Source organism: Tachysurus fulvidraco, chromosome 2 (assembly GCF_022655615.1).
Source record: "Tachysurus fulvidraco isolate hzauxx_2018 chromosome 2, HZAU_PFXX_2.0, whole genome shotgun sequence".
Taxonomy (NCBI): Eukaryota; Metazoa; Chordata; class Actinopteri; order Siluriformes; family Bagridae; genus Tachysurus; species Tachysurus fulvidraco.
Window position 1 is genome coordinate 36,744,309 of NC_062519.1, and position 19,241 is coordinate 36,763,549.

Sequence of the window (19,241 nt, forward strand, 5' to 3'; positions counted from 1 at the left end):
ACAAAATGAACAAATCCAAAAACACATTAACAAATCCGAAAACACAACGACAATTCAGACAACCCGGAAACGGTAGGTATCGTTTGTGAATGGAAACTTACCGATCATCGGACGAGACACCTGTCACTCAAGATATACAGGTATGGAATCTTATGTGTAATGTGTAAAGTTCTCCGTTTAAATATAAGAAAATAACAAAATTAATCCACAGTAATCCATTCCATCCATCCATTACAACTTTACCCTGCGGCAGACTGTTGAACTTCATGTATACCTTGAGTGACAGGTGTCTTGTCCAATGATCGGTAGGTGGTCCAATCACAAACTATACCATGGTTATCGTTATCCAAATGTCTTCACGTTTTTTTTTGTGTGCAAACCAATAAATATATGAAACAAACTATACCAACCTCTTCTGGGTTGTCTGAATTGTCGTTGTGTTTTCGGATTTGTTAATGTGTTTTGTGCAACAATTCAGACAACCCAGAAAAGGTAGGTATAGTTTGTGAATGGAAACTTACCGATCATTGTACAAGAGACCTGTCATTCAAGATATACAGGTGAATGACAGGTATCTTGTCCGATGATCGGTAAGTTTCCATTCGCAAACTATACCTACCTTTTCCGGGTTGTCTGACTTGTCGTTGTGTTTTCGGATTTGTTCATGTGTTTTCGGATTTGTTAATTTGTTTTCGGGTTTGTTCATTTGTTTTTGGATTTGTTAATGTGTTTTGCACTTCTCGGCCACCGTAAAACACAGATATAACTCAATATTTTCTTAGTCTTACCATTACTAGGGATCGGTGGTAGCTTGGTGTCAGGAACTTGTGGAACAGCATTTGCCCAGGAGCACGACTCCCTCACTGTCTTCAGCTTCTCTTGCTTCAAGTGGTTTAGCCTGTGAGCAGGGCTGACACTCCTGCGGAGGTGGAGGCCAAGTGTGCCCATGGAGACAGTTGAGTCCACCAGGGGCACGTCATCCAGCATGCTCAGGTCTCCCATGCTGCCCCCGCCGGGGCCCGACAACTCTATTCCACCGTCATGGTGGGTGGCACTGCCAAGCGGTGACGGCTGGCTGCTACATGATGACTGACCACCAGGGCTGGACTGATACATCTGAGATAGAAATAAGAGGGCAGCACAGGTGGATAAGTGTCAATTCATTGTGTCTGTTCAACATGATCTCATTAATTCATTTATTAATCTTCAGTATCTGCATCATCCTTAACAGGGTCACATTGGTACTGGAGCCTTTTATCAGATGCCACTCCATCTCAGGGCATTATTAACAGCCTCAAAGAACCAATCAAGACCATGAAGATTTGCGAGATTTGCAGTGCCAACTAACTTTCTTATGTGCAACTCAGAAATATGGTCTCATAGAAGCAAATTCAACAGAATTATATATTATTTAAGTCAGGTAATTGTTAGGTTTAAGATGGAAGGTGACTTTATTCATAGAAAAAAATAATAAATGGCACTGCTCTTTATTCAAATTCTCACAAATGTTTAATTAGGTTAATGCATTAAAGCAAGTATGGAAATACTATTTACTGGTCTTTAAATTTGGACTATCATATGTCTAATGTGCAAATGAATTCTGCTAAACTTTTCCTTTTCATTTGTTATGTTACTTTCTATCACTTTTGCTTCCTTATTTGATTGTGTTAGAAAGTTATGATTAAGTGCCTGACAAAGTGTAATTTCTTTTGGCACTGTCTTTGTGCATTATACAGACAGTCTGTACCAAATTCACAGGGGGAATCACTCCCAACATAAATACAGCACACCACCTCTCCACATCTGTGTCATCTCACCACACACCCTGAATCTATATATGTAACATAAATGTATTCTGTCCTTATGTGAACTGCCAGGTCATTCTTGATCACAGTGTTTCCACTATTGGTACTATTTGTTCTCACGCAAAAGCAGCTCTAGTGATAGAATATTTACTCTTTTATGCTTTTATCCTGTGGTGCTAGATGAGTTAGATCTCTGAAGAGGTTGGCAGACATAGGGGCCATAAGGGTTTTTGAGGAACCAAAGATATGCTGCTGTAGTTTAAATCTAAAAAGGCTAAGAGAGATTATTGATCGCAGATCCCACATCTTTTAATTTACTTTGAACATGGTATCTTTCTATTGGATGAATAATGTTCAAATAATAATTGAATAAAATTTTCTTTGTGGCTCAGTTACTTTGTTTTGGCAGACTCTTAAAAGATTTTTATTATTTCAAATGTTACTCTATAAATTCAAAGTGAAAATTACAATGTTAGGACAAATCAATAAATGAAATGATCAGAAATTTGATTTATAGCAATCAAGACTCTGTAATGTTCTGGATTGTTTTTTAAAAAAATGTAAGTTAAACTGAATTTAAACTTAAAACTGAATTTCAAAATAATAATAAAAAAATATTATTTATTATTTATAGTTAAATTTGACAAAAGAAATTTAAACATTTAAACTCACTACTGCCTGTAGTAAATAGTAATAGTGCTTCTAACACAGTGTTAATTATTGTCTTCATTTGATTATGGACTAAATGTTTATGGTCCCGGTACCATTTTCATTACAAAAGAGAAATGTTTATAGTCAGTGAGAACTTTTTCTTCTTTTCTACATTTATATCATAAGGCTCACAAATATTTTTTTCTCAAAAAAACCCCACCACATTATCCACTTCCAATGCTCACCTCCCCACTCCAAAAAAGAGGACATACAGTTGTTCACATCAAATTGACCGGTTACTAAAAGTGTTTTGCATTTGTTGTAAATCATCCACATTTGCAGATGCATTTTTAAGAGCTGTATTTCATAGCCAGTGACTGCAATAATTGTTTATTTCTCATGCTTCTATTGTTGTTCATCACCTGTATTTGATAAATCATTTCAAAACAATAAACATTAATTGAAATACTGTTTAAACTTTTTTCTAGCTTTATATCACCATGTCAGAAAAATGTACTTTAACTACTTTAACTTCTTTTAAAACCAACATTTAAGTCCCAGGTTAATTTGACCCGAACAGTTTATGACACAACAAGGTTAATAAACGTAACACAATATAAAGTTAGGTATATTGTTGAATGTTGTATTGTAACTGAATTATCATCTAACATAATAAAAGAATGGAAAGGGATTAAAGATAGTGCTCACCTCAGTAATGCCTGTCCATGGGAAAAGTGAAAAAGCATAAAGAGGAGAAAGAGTGCAGTCCATAAGCAGAAAGATAGAGATGGCAGGTTAGACAGAAACAGATAGATTTTTTTTTGCTGTAAAAGTGAACATGCTGTTGTTAGTGTGCTTCAGTTTGAGTAATGGACAAGACTGCTTTTAGTGCAGAATTAATCAGAGATGAAAAAAATGTCACTACTAAACCACCCAATGAGTGTGAGAGAAAAAATGAGTCTAAAATAATGATGTAGTGAAACTCATTTAAGAACATTTTATGTAAATAACCCTCTTGGATAAATAAAGTGATCTGTCTGAACTATGTAGAAGGGAACATACCACAGAGTTCTCTGTTTTGATGGACTTGACCTGCAGGTAGTCCTCCACACCTCTAGTGGTGCTGTTGGCCTCATACTTGTCTTGTCCTCGGCCGGATTGTTTGATTCCTCCTTCGTTCTCGCCATTCTCTCGTGGTGGGGGTGGAGGTCGGGGCACCAGGTCACCGCGCTGTTTCTTGGTGACATGTGCCTCTGGACCATGCACAGTTTTAACATGTTTGCGGAGAGAACTCGGGTCCGTGTAGCGTTTGGTACAACCCGGAATCTTACAAACATATGGTTTCTGTAAAGACAAATAAAGTTTAGCATCCAAGCGGCAAAGCATAAGCAAAACAAGCATTTGAATTGAGATTCTCTCATTTCTATACAAATTAGATTTGAACTGGCTCAAGCGATTCAACAGACCAGTCCTATAGCACATGTGGGGTGACATTTCTTTAGTTTCCTCCACACAATGTTTGTTACTACTTGCAATTACTTGCAGTTTATTGTTTATCTTATCTTGTTATATACTGCAGAAGCTCTCATCAAATCTTTCTAGAGACATTTTTAAGGAAAATAAAGCTTGGGTTAAAGTAGAGATCTTAGAAGTAGAGAAAGAGATCTTTCTCACAACAACAATGTGGACATAATCTGCTTCTGTTGCTTCACTTTAGTTTCAATTGAGGTGTTGCATGAACACAAAGAGGAACTGATTACTTACTGAGACACTACTAGGCTGATTTTGCATTTGTAGATGACCTTATACAGAAAAGCTTATATTTATCTAATTTATACAGCTGAGCAGTTGAGGGCCTTGCTCAGGGGCCCAGCAGTAGCAGCTGGGTGGTCCTGTGATTTGATCTCACAAACTTTTATGTAATAATTCAACAACTTTTGCACTGGGCGCCTACTTCCCCACTACCATTTTGCCAGCAAAAGCATCCCTGATTTATGAGCATCTGCAAAAAAAGTTGTGATGAACGAATCTTTGTTTCTCCATCGCTCTTATTTTCTCTCTTTTTAGGCCATGATGGATATACTGAGGGCTGAAATGGCGGAGGGTTTCATTTTGTATTTGCGATCCGCAGGTGGTCTCTCCGCAGGGGATGTGCTTGATTCGTACTAATGCACTGTGGGCTGTCATGCTCATTAGTTCCACACCTCATTGTTTGCATACACACTCGCATGCAGAGCTCGTTAATGGGACAAGGTTGGGAATGGAGGAGCAATCACTATGCATGATGAGGGAGTATGCAAACAAATCTAATTCTGGCCTTAATTTGAAACTGTATGATGAAAATGGTATATTTACATAGAATTAGATGGTTGGTGGGTCATTACTGCCACTAGGGACTCGATGAGGAGCAGAATTATAAAACAACACAGTTAAATGTTGCTTGTTGTTCACTTTTAGCAATTTTTGCATCTACACAGTGCAGCTGCTGGTTAATCAGTATGGAACAGTGTTAATGTCTGTTACATTGAACTAATGATGAACCAAAACTTATAATTGTATGTTTGAGCATCTACCTTCTATTTACACTTCATCCTGGTTAAGGCTTAGATGAATTCAGAGAAAACTGCATGTGAGTTAGGAAATCTCCAGACAAACCACCTGTTTTTATGAGGAAACTGATGAACGTGCGGAAAATCTACATGATATGGGGAGAATTTGGAAAACACGGGATAGACAATTTCCCAGGATTAAACTGGGGATCCTGGAGCTGTAAGGCCATAAGTATACTGGCTGTACCAATATACTGTGGTTGTTAAAATCAATAACCTTAAAGTTAAGAGTGTAAAATTGTAGAAGCTGTACCAGCACTATGACAGCTAAAAATAGATTTGTTTTGTGTGTGTGTGTGTGTGTGTGTGTGTGTGTGTGTGTGTGTGTGTGTGTGTGTTTGTGTGTGTGTGTGTGTTTGTGTGTGTGTATAAAGGTCTGACTCAGTTTGGGTGCATATGTTTACCTCATTGGAATGTGTACGATTCTGATGCTTGGCCCGGTCTGAGGCATTGGAAAAGGCCTTGTTGCAGCCTTCATGTTCACACACGTATGGTTTCTCCCCAGTGTGTGAACGAAGATGTGTTTTCAGGTTCTCCAAACGTGAGTATGCTTTCGAGCAGCCTTCAAACTGCAGCACACACACGGACACACACACACACAGACACAAATACAGCACAATCCATAATCAAAAAACATAAAAGTACAAGAGCGATCATCATCAAAGTATATTTAATACACCAGATGTGATATGTGTGTACACGTGTGTGTGTGTGTGTGTGTGTGTGTGTGTGTGTGTGTACACATGTGTGTGTGTGTGTAGGCATGTTTGTGTGTGTGTATTTGTAGAGTGTTGCAATGTTGAGTCTTAAGGATATGTCCAGATATAAAACATGAGAACCTGATCTCCATGTTTTGCGTGTGTGTGTGTGTTTGTGTGTGTGTGTGTGTGCGCGCGCGTGTGTGTGTGTGTGTGCGCGCGCGTGTGTGTGTGGCCAGATTCTTTCACTCACAGTGCACTTATGTGGCTTCTCCCCTGTGTGTCTGCGCATGTGCACCACCAGCATGTACTGGGCCTTGAAGGGCTTCTGCTCTCTGGAGCACTCCTCCCAACGACACACAAACTCCTTCTTCTCCCCATGGATGTGCTCGTTATTGATGTGCTAGACACACACACACACACACACACACACACACACACACACACACACACACACACACACACACAGAAGATTTAATTTGTATCCTACAGACTAGCTAACCACACAGCCACCAGGCGCTGTTTTCCTTCACCGAGCCTCTCTAAACGTCTCAGGGGTCGGCCTTTCTTTGTAATGTCAGTGTTGTGTTTAATCTTTAATTGGCCGTGCTGTTTTTCCATGTCACATTAAAAGACAACGCTAAAGGCGGCAGCGTCTGGGGACCGGCACAGATCTGCAGTGCAATCGAGAACTCGAGAGACAAACGCGATTGCCGCTCCTTAGGAATGCATTTGCTTATCTGCCAAATTAAGAGCTATAACATCCATCAAGTTTGCGCTTTTCCACCGTGACAGCCATGAACAAGAGAACGTGATGAGTTTTAGGTGCAATTGTAGTAAAGGAACTTTGTTTTCATGGGCAAATCCACTTAGATTTGTGACAGACCGAGTAGTAGGTTAAAAACATTCCTTAAACTTCTATACATTGAATACTGGCTTTAGTTCTAGGAACAAGATTTAGGTTCAGATATTTTAAACCCTTTTTTTCCTGTGCCTTAATTTCTGTCAGAGAAATAGTTTTGCTAATTAGGCCACTAGCTAACAGCTAGCAACCTAAAAAAGAAAAAGTTAAAAAGTGTTTTGTTTCTTTTTATTTTTAATTGTTTGTTTGTTTTTAAATTAACTGTCATGGGACAGTAAAGCTGTGGGAGAAAATGGTTAACTCCAACTTCCTGTGTGATACATGAACCAGGAGTAATGTAATGTACTATAACTTACAGTGTCACTAGCATCTCAGAGAGATCGCTAGCTTCTGCGTAGCTTCTGCTGTCTTGTCTTGGACAAAATGGATTGAATTATTTGAACTTGAACTGAACTTAGTTTCTAACAGTTTAATTATTTTAAGAGAAATAACAATTTATTTAACTAGCTATTTTCAGTAACTATACTTTAGCTTCACACTTCACACATCACTTTTCACTTCACACAACATTTACTTACTACAGTAAAACACTTTCTAATCCATTTTCAGACATTTCAATATTATCATATATTTGTAAAGTCATGAGGTGTTTTTTTTTTATCCATATTTATCTTTTAAAATCACTTTTCTTTAATCAAGGCAATTTGCATCAGTTCAGCTAGCGATTAGCATTTAACTAGTATGTAAATATCACGAGTTATTAGCCTGCTACTGTAGCTGTCATTTCAAACATTAGGAGTAAAGCTGTTTCTAGTTAGCCTTGGCTTGGCTAATGTTTTTGCACATTTGTTGGTGAAAGAGGCATTTTGTTTTAGAAATTTATTTAGATAAGTAACTGCACTTTAACTTGGGGAACTGTTAGGTGAGCAAAACTAGGAAACAGTTGCTAATGACCATACAACACACATGTGCATACACACACAAACACATGCAGATACACACACACACGCAAGCAGGCAGGCAGGCAGGCAGGCAGGCACACACACACATATACACACACACACACATATACACACACACAGCTGCCAGCAGTGAGCCTTGAACACCTCCACACTTGCGCACTACAGCAGCCAGGGGTAATTCTTTATCCCCTACAAATGGACCCTCCGTCTGTCACACACACACACACACACACACACACACACACACACACACACACACACACACACACACACACACACACACACACACACACACACACACACACACACACACACACACAGAGCCACTCTTGTTTTTTCCCCTATCTTACATATTGCATGCACACAAATACACATATTTCCATTCTTTCTCCTCTCTCTCTCTCTCTCTCTCTCTCTCTCTCTCTCTCTCTCTCTCTCTCTCTCACACACACACACACACACACACACACACAAATACACTCACTACTCCTCCACATGAGCATTATTATAGTCCACATCTGTGCACACTCCATCATCTGCTCAGCTTGCCCACCAAGTTACGCTAATGTCAGGCCTCTGATAACAAAACTAGGACTACACACACACACACACACACACACACACACACACACACACACACACACACACACACACACACACACACACACACACACACACACACAGAAGTCTTTGTTCCTCAGTAAGACCATAATAAGCAGTTATTAGAGAGGGTATCGCTTGTATAAACAAACGATCAGGAGTGTGTAATCTGGTAAAGATCCAGCTGAAGCTCTGGGCCTGAGCAGGGACAATAGGAAGTGCAGTGTGTGTGTGTCTTTTTCTCTTACTGTGTTTGCATGTGTATGTCTCACTTTCTCTTACTGTGTGTGCATGTGTGTCTCTCTCTCGCTCTTACTATGTTTGTGTTTCTCGCTCTCTCTCTTACTATGTGTGTTTCTGTCTCGCGTTCTCTCTTACTGTGTGTGTCTCTTACTATGTGTGTCTCTCTTTTATTATGTGACTCTCTCTCTCTCTCTCTCTCTCTCTCTCTCTCTCTCTCTCTCTCTCTCTCTCTCTCTCTCTCTCTTACTGTGTGTGTGTGTGTGTGTGTGTGTGTGTGTGTGTGTGTGTGTGTGTGTCACACTGTCTAATCTCCCCCATCCACTAGCATTCTGTTTCTGCTCCACTGCTTGTCTGGAATGCAGGGGAATGTGCCCTTGCCCCATGTTGCACCAGTACATTATGGGACGAAGCGGCTCATTCCAGTCTCAGACCAACAGCCTATCATCGCTTAAGGAGAGCGCTGATCCGTGAACAAGCCTCTGTCACATTTAACATTTTCTCTCTCTTTTCTCTGCAGGTGTTGTATTCAGGAACAAATTCCTGATGTGAAAGTCTCATGCGCTCAGAAGAGGAGCAGGCTACACCAACTACTCACAGCCAGCTCCAAAATCTGAACAGACTTCTACAGCCATTCAATTTTATTGGATGAATTTAAGGGAAGTTTTAAGGTTAAATTTGCTTCTACAAATTAAAATATTTAGAAATTGGCACATATTAAGAAAAAGCAAACAAAGCAACAGAAATATAAAATGAAATCATTTTATAATTACAATATAAAATATAAATATATAATACATATAATATAATTATTATTGTTATTACAAAATAATAATACATATAAATAAATATAAATAATGTTTATATATTATGTATAATATAAATACTATGTATTATGAAAAATAAAAAAATATTGTTTATTTATTATATAATTATACAATAATAATAGTTCTTCTTCCTACTATTATTATTATTATTATTATTATTATTATTATTATTATTACTACTACTATTATTAATAATAATAGTAGTAATAATAATAATAATGATAATAATAATGCTAATTATTATTATCATTATTATTATTATCATTATTATTATTATTATTATTATTATTATTATTATTATTCTTTGAAATGCAGTAGCAACTAAAACCACCAAACACAGTACAGCACCAGCCACTCGAGGCATCTGGCATTATTGATTTCCGCTGGGATTTTACAGGGCAGAGGTTGGACAAAGTCCTCTGTGAAAAGTTCAGAGGTCAAAATCAGCTTGTCACGCATCCACCCTCAGGCATCTCATCATAAAGAAATATAATGTACATTATTCTTCTAGTTTCTACTTACACCTTCACCTCAAATACCACATTCTAATACCATATAACACAATTTATAAATGGACAAAGAAAACCCAAAAAGCAGAACTGCACTATAGTGTAGAAGATATTTTGATCCTTAATAATCTGTTTGTGTTTGTTTGTATTACTTTGTATGGTTTAATGAAGAGCCATAAACAGAAATGAGCTAAACAGCAGCTGTGTAGCATCAGAGCTAAACTTCTAGCTCTAAACTTTACTGATTTTATTTGTTTCCTTCTAATTAACCTCTCGGTGTCAGGCATTAAGGAAAGTAAAATAAACGTATTTCGAATTCATTTTAAAATTATATATAATAAAAATAATTGTATAAAATGATTTTTATATGATGTAAGTTATATTTAGTAATATATTACAGTGTGTTTAATTTGCCTGATTTAATAATTGGAGTATAATATATTATTTGTTATTATAATTACATTTAGGATGGTAAATGATATCTAATTTAGGACTTTTTTATATTTTATATTCTAATATAGCAAATATATGGCTAAATCATTCAAATTAAGATTGAAAAATATAATTCGAAATTCTTTTGTTTAATAGACAACTTTTGTGTTTGTGATCGCACATTTTTGCTCTTTTTCTCTCTCTCTCTCTCTCTCTCTCTCTCTCTCACACACACACACACACACACACACACACACACACACACACACACACACACACACACACACACACACACACACACACCAGTTACCTTTTTGTACTACACACCAAAAGTCCCTACATCACCATACACTTACATGGACCAGCTGCTCTTGGCTGTCGTACTCCTTACTGCATCCTTCCCAGTGGCAGTTTGTCTCGTACGCCACCTCTGGCTCCTGCTTGCCTTCATCTCTGTCCACGTCCTCTTTCGGATCTACTGGCGGTGAAGGGTCCTGAGAGAAAAAAAACACACATTCAGACATATGTGCACACTACAGAGGATTTCAGACATTCAGTTTATTTATACAGGACAGAAGCAGACGCCTACACTTTGGCTGAATTAAAAAGGATTGAAGAAAGGCTACTTTTCACTTTCATTTAGTCTCGTTTATTTAACAATCAGCGACTGGGTAATGAGAAGTCGAGAACAAACACCAAAGTGAATATGTGGGAATACGTGTGTGGCGTCTGAGCTACAACCCAACTGTGGGTCTAGAAGATGTATATATGATCTCAAATATAACACACGCACACACACACACAGCATGCTGACTGCAGCATGTTTATCTCTACCCCGTGAGCTATCTTCATCAATTCTGCGGGCCCCAAGACGACTACAGGCGCCTCGATCCCCATGCATCAAGCCCAAACCTGCCTCCACTGCCGAGAGCAGCCACAAATTTGTCAAAAGATGAGTCGAGAGAGAAAGAGAGAGAGAGAGAGCAACAGAAAACAGGCGCTCACATGACAATAACGGCTGGCCAATATTTCATTAAAATGAAGTGCTCTGGCACAGTTTACACAGGAGCTCGGGACGGAGAGAGCAAGAAAACAAACGGACATAAAGCTCTTATCAGGAGGAGTTTTTCTCACGCCGAGGGGAGCACAGAGACTCCCTGGGGTCTCCTGTCCTCTCGCTGATCACCGTGCGAGAAAAAAACCCACACATACTCACGCAATACATGTATGTGTTCTGGATAAGAGGACACATAAGAGGAAACGCACCTTTGTTTTATGCTGTCAGTCGTAAATAAATCATCCAAGAAAAAAAGAGTACTGTACAATTCAACGATATGATAGGAAAAAAGTATGTATAATATAACACAATGATTTACATTATGTGTGTTATTTTTGCCAACACAGCAGTACTACAGAAATACATTAGAAGAAATGAGGAGAAAAAAAAGACTGAAACGTCTGATGGCTAATTAGCTGCTTGTTGGTTTAACTGACCCATAATTGATGATCATTTTATGACAATGTACCATGATTCCTATAAAATACATGAGGTTATATGGAAAAATCCATCGGATACTGGTGTGGATGACTTGTATCACAATAATAACATTTTTTACTTACTTTCAAATAAATCTCGCTTAAGCTACTTTCCGGCAAAGCTCACATCAGATAAGGAGCAAGTTTATCAGTCGGGGTATTAAAAAGTCAGATAGTGTGTGTAAAACCAGGCTAGGTTCATGTAACAATGCTTCTCTGTAGAAATGTTTCCTTTTAGTGGATAATTTAGTCTTAATGCTAGAACTTCACTTGAGATTCAGATACCGTATGTGCAAACAAGAGTTTGTCGTTTTCAATCCTGCGGCTGTAGTCCCCGAGTCTGGTCTGTATTGACTTTTCTCGATCTATTTGCATTTGTACTTTGACTTGTCTCAGACTTGTCTCAAGAAGACCAACACCTAAGTCATGTCTCGACCAAGAGCATCCAAAACTAACATCGGTGCTGTCTGTTCTTTGCACATTCTCAAAGTTTGTCAAGACGTAAGTCCTTGTTTTAGAAAACAGGTTAATCATTGGTGGAGTGCATGAATAAAGACTGAACTACAAAAGGATTTGATGGCTTTCAGGACAGCTTTCATTAGGACACAAGCTTGACTTGGCCTTGACCTGCTTAAGACCAGACCTTGATTCGATCTCACTAGTCATGGTCTTGGACTTCACAGTGGTTGGTGGTCTTCACTACAGCTTTATTGAGAATTGTACAGTATAGCAAAAAACCATCGAAATTTCACCATGTGTGCTTTTAAGGCCATGAACACATTAATATTTCTGTAATGGCATGAAACATACTGTAAAAAGAAACAAGGGAAAAAGATTTTTACCGGTGAGCAGGGTGAGAGAGGTCGTGAGCTGTCCAACTCCGTCTTAACCTTTGACCTTTTTGTGTGCATCGGGTTTACTGTGCTGCTGACTGCCGAGTCACTACTCGTGTTCTATTGAGAAATGAGAGATGGACAGAACTGAAGAGTTTGTTAGGTTAACCCCAAAGTCATTAATGAGCTGAAAATTGAAATAGGCTTCTTTTAGGAAATTCTCTAAAAGGAAAAAAAAATAAGAAAAAGTTAGAACCGAACACAAAAGGCAAGTTTTCACTCTGTCATAAAATATAATAGCCAATTAAGAGCTGGTATGCAAATGAAGCCCATGTAGTACTTTGTATATCAGAGAAAAGTTCTAGAAGATTTTTTAATCTGCACCCTCATACGATCTAGACTTGAGGTCGTGAGGGTAAAAATGTAGTGTGCCAATTTTTTAAAACCGTTTTTTGGTCGTCAACTTACATTTTCACAGAACTGCCACATTAAGCAATTAGGTATTTGACAGAAAAGTTTTATGGATGACTTTGTGACTTATATTAGAACTTGCATAGTAATCAGAAGATTTCATACTATTCAAGGAGCTGCACACACACACACACACACACACACACACACACACACACACACACACACACACACACACACACACACACGTTCACACACACACGTTCACACGCACACACACACACACACTGAACTCATCCCGTGCGACACTGCTATTGACTGAAACAAGAAACTAAAGCTAATTAATCCCAGAAAGTGACACATCATCAAAAATAGCTGAAAATTGATCGTAAGCATTATATAAGGCAATAGGTGAAACCTTTTCTTTTTCATTTCTGTATCTAGTTTGATGAGTAAGTAAGTGGCCCACATTGTCAAACTGGGACTTGCCTATTAGCCCTGTTCTTTAGTTTCACAGGCAAGGATTTATCTTCCTTACAACTATAAAAGAACGGTGATCTCTCCAGTGAGACAGATACTTTTAAAGAGTGATCAGAGCCACACACACATTATGAAAACTATGCAGAATGCAGTTCTTAAGGTAGCGGGAATCTGTGATAATTATGCATATAAGGTCTAAATGCAGGAGCCTTTACTGAAGATTCTGTGTGTGTGTGTGTGTGTGTGTGTGTGTGTGTGTGTGTGTGTGTGTGTGTGTGTGTGTGTATTCCAGACTGAGGGAGTCAGCATATACAAGAATTAGAGACCTGAAAACCATCATGCAGGGGGATTTTAGGCCACAGATATGATAAGTGCTTTTGAACAAACACATGAAAGCCACTACAGAGGTCTCGGAATGGGCAAGTTAAAGCACACACTCTCTAAACATGTGGTTACAGATGTTACAGATGTAACAGATGTTACAGGTTCCCTCTGTGACCTCTACCCTAAAGCTCCTGAGGGTCAGACTTATGTTAGTTATGTAAGTTACCAGCACGGCTTACACTGAAGAAGTAAGTGATGTGGAGTGATGTGTCCAGGAAATGAAGTAGTTTGTGATTAATATTCTTAACGTATACTGTGTTATTGCTGTTTATTAAGAATCTGTCTTATTGCTATGGCAACTCTGTACTCAAAACAGTCATCATCATACTGAAAACGGAGAGCCTGTGAGAGAAAATGGGGTGTGTGGCATTGTAGTGTGTATATGTGTATGTATATATGTGCAGTACCTTAGTCTCAGCTTCATTATGTGTACTAGCGCTCAGCCCCGAGCTGGTGAGTGTGTGTTGACGTGAGGAGAAGGTGTGAGACGGTTGCATGAGTGGAGGTGTGTGTCCAAAAGGACTCAGGCCTCTCTGCTGGGACAGCAGCTGTTGATACGCCACCGGGTTGATGGAGTGATGGAAAGGAAAAGAAGGGCTAAAAGAGAGAGGTAAATGGAAAAAGACACAAAATACAGAGGGATAAGCACTCGTTCCACTTCGTCGTAGCCCACATCTCTGTAGCGCAATACACGAGCGCCATATTTCATGTTACTGTCACAAACAGCATAATGAGCAATAAATCTCTGCAGACATACACACAGAGCCTCAGATAGAGACAGGCAGAAATATCCGGCTGAAAACGAGCACTCTGTAGGATAACAAAGTCAAATTTCTATAGAATTCATGCATAAAATCCGACACTGACCAAAATGCTGTGCAGTGAATTCACTTTTCATTCAGTGTTCTAATGAAAGCAAAAAAAAAACAAAAACAAAAACAAACAAACAAAAAAACATGATTCAGTTCTGTAAATTCAGCACCGACTTACTGCTTGAATACGGTTTCTATGGAAGTATCAAAGGAACTATAGAATAAACCATGTAAGGAATGAAACACTTGGGGTTGTGGTGTTAATGGAAAATAATCTAGGACATGGTGGTGTATTGTGTATCAGACGTGAGCGGAGTTACTGATACAACCCTGAATTTGCACACAGTGCCACCTTTTATTCCTCATCTCACAGAAATGTACTTAATTTCAACTAATTAATAAATGACGTCGCAGCTTTTTGGAGTTTCGTGTTTGAAGGCAATGTTGTGCAGTGGTTCAGTTACTAGAGAACTTCTTTTACCCATTTTTACCTTTTTGCACTGACATTCCATTCGAACAATCAGACGTTTTCAATCAGTATAATCGAATTAGAATTATATATAATAAATTGTATAATCATTAACAATCATTACATATTAGAAATATATATAATTAAAGAATTATTTTTTTCGCCAGAACTCTGGTATAAAATTAATCAAGACACTGTTGGCTTTCAGTGTGAGATGTTTTTCCCTCTGTTGAGATAACCTTACATAGAGTTTTAGTGTTTGAAGATAACCGTTTTAAAGTTTAGATGATTATGAATAAACACTCAGGGCATCTCAGAGAGCAGAAATGGGTTTGAGATCATAATTTACTTTGAAGCTAAAAGCATTTCAGTGGGAAAAAAGAGTTTTGTGTTTTGGGGGGGAAATTGTCTGTGAACATTTTGCCCTTTGTAAGCTAGGTAAGAACAGAAATACTTAAAAAAAATAAAAAATTCTTAAAGCACAAATGTCTACTTTCATATGAGCCTTTAATCACTATTGTAGAATGTGATATAACAAAGACATTCATTGATAAAATAAAATAAATTAGAACAATAAAACAGGAGGAAATTCCTGCTAAATAGAGTTAAGGAAATGTCTTTTAAATTAAACGGCTAACCCAATATATACATTTCATGGTGGAAAACTTACTGATCATTACAAAGTGCTCAAACTCAAGACTCCTTCCATAAAAGTTAAATAAATGTCTCTTAACAAAAAACCTTAACTATATTAAAAACTCTTTTGTTTTGTGGATGTTGCACAACATTAAACGTATCATTGAATCTAGCTGTTGTGTCTCTCTGTGCTTTTATTTTCATCTTCTATTTTTCCATTTCTTCCATTAAAGCTGGATCGGTGTCGGATCGAATGATAGGATCCAGTGACTCTTTTCTTGCTTTATAATATATTGCATGTTTTACTTTAACTATAGCTTTTGCTCTAGTTTATATTGATGTTTTGAACGATGAGAATCTGTTCTAGAGCCACTGTGCGATTTCATGACATAAAAACTGAATTGGGAATGAAAATTTTGTTATTTGTAGGTAACAAACCGGCACTAAAGGGAGAAGTAACTGGATTCTTTTAGTACTTTCATTACATTTACTGTGTATGTAGAGTCCACCAAGTAATGCACTTAAATGCACTTCTTCTTAAAATAATCAAAAAAAAAAATGAAGTGTTTAGTAACTTATTGTGCACCATGATAAGTAAAAGATTGAGGGAAAACTTTTTAAGCCATTACTTTATAAGGAGCACAGGGTGTTTTAATCCTGTATGGATGTGGTTGCTCATTGGTTAAGCTGTTGGACTACTGATTGAATGGTTATGAGCTTGAATCCCAGGGCCACCAAGCCACTCCTGGCCCCTCGGCAAATGAGACAAATGTACGTCACTCTGGATAATGCGTCTGCCAAACGCCATAAATGTAAATCCTTACATCTCTTCTATAATTTCTTTCTCTCTGATATAAATGACCTCGACATCATTTCTCTATCATGTCCAACTCAACTTCTCCTAGTAAACTTGACATGGATTTGTCGTGATTTGAACCTAATAGGTTACATTTGCAGGAGTTAACAAGGTGAGTGATTCACATGGTTGTTTTACCTGATGCCTCCGACGGAGAGATGGCCGTATGAGCTGCTAGCGGCCGAGCTGGAGCGCGAGTTGTTAATGTAGGCCACTAGAGAGTTGGGAGAAGTGCGAATCATCGTCTGTAGGTCGATACTAGAGTCTGAAAGTGGAGAGATGGACAGAGCTCTCTTCCGGCTTAGCCTGGGTGTGAGGCGTGGACTGGGGAAGCGTGACACTGTACAACACACACAAACATGTTATGGGGATTTGTTTAACACCGTCCATATTAATTTCCTGCTTCAGGCAACAAGGTCAAGATTTTTTTTGTTTACCTGTAGGTGTTTTTAGTGTTTTCCAGTAAATAAAACAATAAAGCAAACTGAAACATTTTGGCCATGACCACTTTTTGGTTCAAATACGAACACAAATCCAGCCTCAGATACACTCTTCTGATTTATGGCAAGTTCTGCTCTACCTCTGTGGACTTCCTCGCCTCATCTGACACTCATGGCTAAGCAAATTTCGCCCACGTCTCTCTCCCATGACCAACAACCCTCATCACTTTATCTAATTTATTCCCACTAACCTATTTTCCTTAATCCCCACATTCCTCTGACTCCCGAATAAAGCCGATAGTGTGCCGTCTTTCCTAAGTGTGCCGTCTCCTACCAGGGGAGCCTCTGATTGACTGATCCTGAAATATTATTCTCTATTATTCTCTGTTTCTCCAGCTAAGAAGAAATCTATGGAGTCGCTGCAGTGGCGGATTGCATTGTGTCATTTCCCCATACTGCCCACCTCCGTGCTATTTTGGGTTGTGTGTGAGGAGCGTGTGTGCCAGGTGAGACAGCGTGATCGATGCTTGCACACTCTCTCCCCGACACCCAGCCTCCCTGGAATATAGCACAGCCCTATCAATAAGTGCCAGAGATTGTGTCTTCGCTAATACTGTAGCCGAAGTCCGACACTGAGAAACTCAACTAGCACAGATCGCTTCGGTAAGAGAGAACACAACAAAGCTCAACACGAAATTCTGGGATCACACCGAACCATGAAGGAACTCTGTTCTGATATGTTGAATTTTTTCTTTTTTTTGTAAAATAAAAGCTAAACAGTGCAATCAAGTATCTTTATCAGCTTCATCTCCAACTCACAATGACCTCGTTCTGATTTGAACACGACGATTAATCATTGCCTATAATTTACTGTAATTATTTAGATAACTATCAACTGTTGCAGGCGTCTATCGGTTTGGATAATGAGGGCAATTTACAGGATTCGTCAGAATTTAAAAGGGAACAAGCAGGCAAAATGGAGCAGGTGTGTACTCGTCTGTTGTGTTTGTGTGCATGTGTTTGTGTGTGTACGTGGGAAATGTATGGAAAATTTCTTTATCGTCTTTATCGCAGCCAACAATTTTAGGTTAGCAGAAGGTTGTTTTTTTTTTAAAAGTTAAAGTTCTGGGAACACAGAGCTTCAAGATACTTAATAAGGCTATTTTTGTATAGTTTAATCTGCAAATGTTTTGTGCATTAACATTTTGTATATTTGTGCTGTAATTGCAAAATGCATACATGACAGAAAATCAACAAGAAATAAAAAAAAAAAAAATAAATAATAAAAAAATCTAAAAACAGGAATATCACAAAAGTGTCAGTAAAAATATTTTCTGTTGAGTTTTTTGTTTCGTTTTGTTTTGTTTTCTTATTTTCTATGTTTCGGATTTGGCCATTGATCGTTCTTGTTGCTTTTATTGGGCTTTGCTGCTTTTGTGGTTTTGTTATTGCACTTTTTGATCTTCTGTGGTTTATGATTTAGTTGTTGTTTTAATTTAAATTAAATTGTGTGTGTTATCAATTGTGTGTGTTTATTTACTTTTTTTGATGTTGTATGTAAAAAATGTATTTTCCATTTCCTGAATTGCCATAGCATTTTTTGGTTTTGTTGTGCTTTTATTTTTTTTAATTTTCTGTTGTGTTTTTACTTTTGTTGTATTGCTTTCTGCTTTTCTTTCACTGTTTCAGTCTTTTCTGTTGGTTTTGTCATTGTGCTGTGATTTTCTGCTGTGTTTTTACTTTTGTTGTTTTTTTTTTTTGTTTTCCTTATGCTTTCTGAATTTTAGTATTGTTCATTGTTTTGTAGTTGTTTGGAGTTTTTTTTAAATTTGTTTGTGTTTTTGCTTGTGTTATTTGTTTTTCTGATTTGTTGTTGCATTTGAGCTTGATGTCTACTGTATGTGCTTTTGTGCCTAGAGGCTATGGGACATTTAGTTAAAGAAAACAAGTGCATGTGAAAGTGAACCCCAGTGTGTGAATGTCATTAATCTGCAGAAAGTGACTGAAGACATGGTTTGTAGTTACTGTGTATGTACTGTACTATAGGTTGTGATGAGTTCTGTCAAAGTTTGATGTATTCATGGCCCGATAACAGAAAAACATCTATGACAGACAGAACACATAAACATCTAGATTTTTAAAATAACTGCTAAAGTTTCACGATATCTTTATAATTAGTAATAATTAGT

The 19,241-nt window shown here is 37.9% G+C and overlaps 1 protein-coding gene across 1 annotated transcript in view; it reads right to left on the reverse strand.

The window, feature by feature from the left end:
* Positions 1-19,241, reverse strand: part of gli2b (GLI family zinc finger 2b) — an 82,936-nt gene that overhangs the window by 3,365 nt on the left and 60,330 nt on the right. Inside the window, exons 6-13 of the mRNA XM_027163742.2 lie at positions 16,751-16,952; positions 14,247-14,436; positions 12,574-12,684; positions 10,552-10,689; positions 6,017-6,166; positions 5,470-5,634; positions 3,519-3,800; positions 789-1,116 (exon numbers count right to left, since the gene is read on the reverse strand). Of these exons, the coding sequence (XP_027019543.2) occupies positions 789-1,116; positions 3,519-3,800; positions 5,470-5,634; positions 6,017-6,166; positions 10,552-10,689; positions 12,574-12,684; positions 14,247-14,436; positions 16,751-16,952 (1,566 nt within the window). The remainder of the gene's footprint in view (positions 1-788; positions 1,117-3,518; positions 3,801-5,469; positions 5,635-6,016; positions 6,167-10,551; positions 10,690-12,573; positions 12,685-14,246; positions 14,437-16,750; positions 16,953-19,241) is intronic.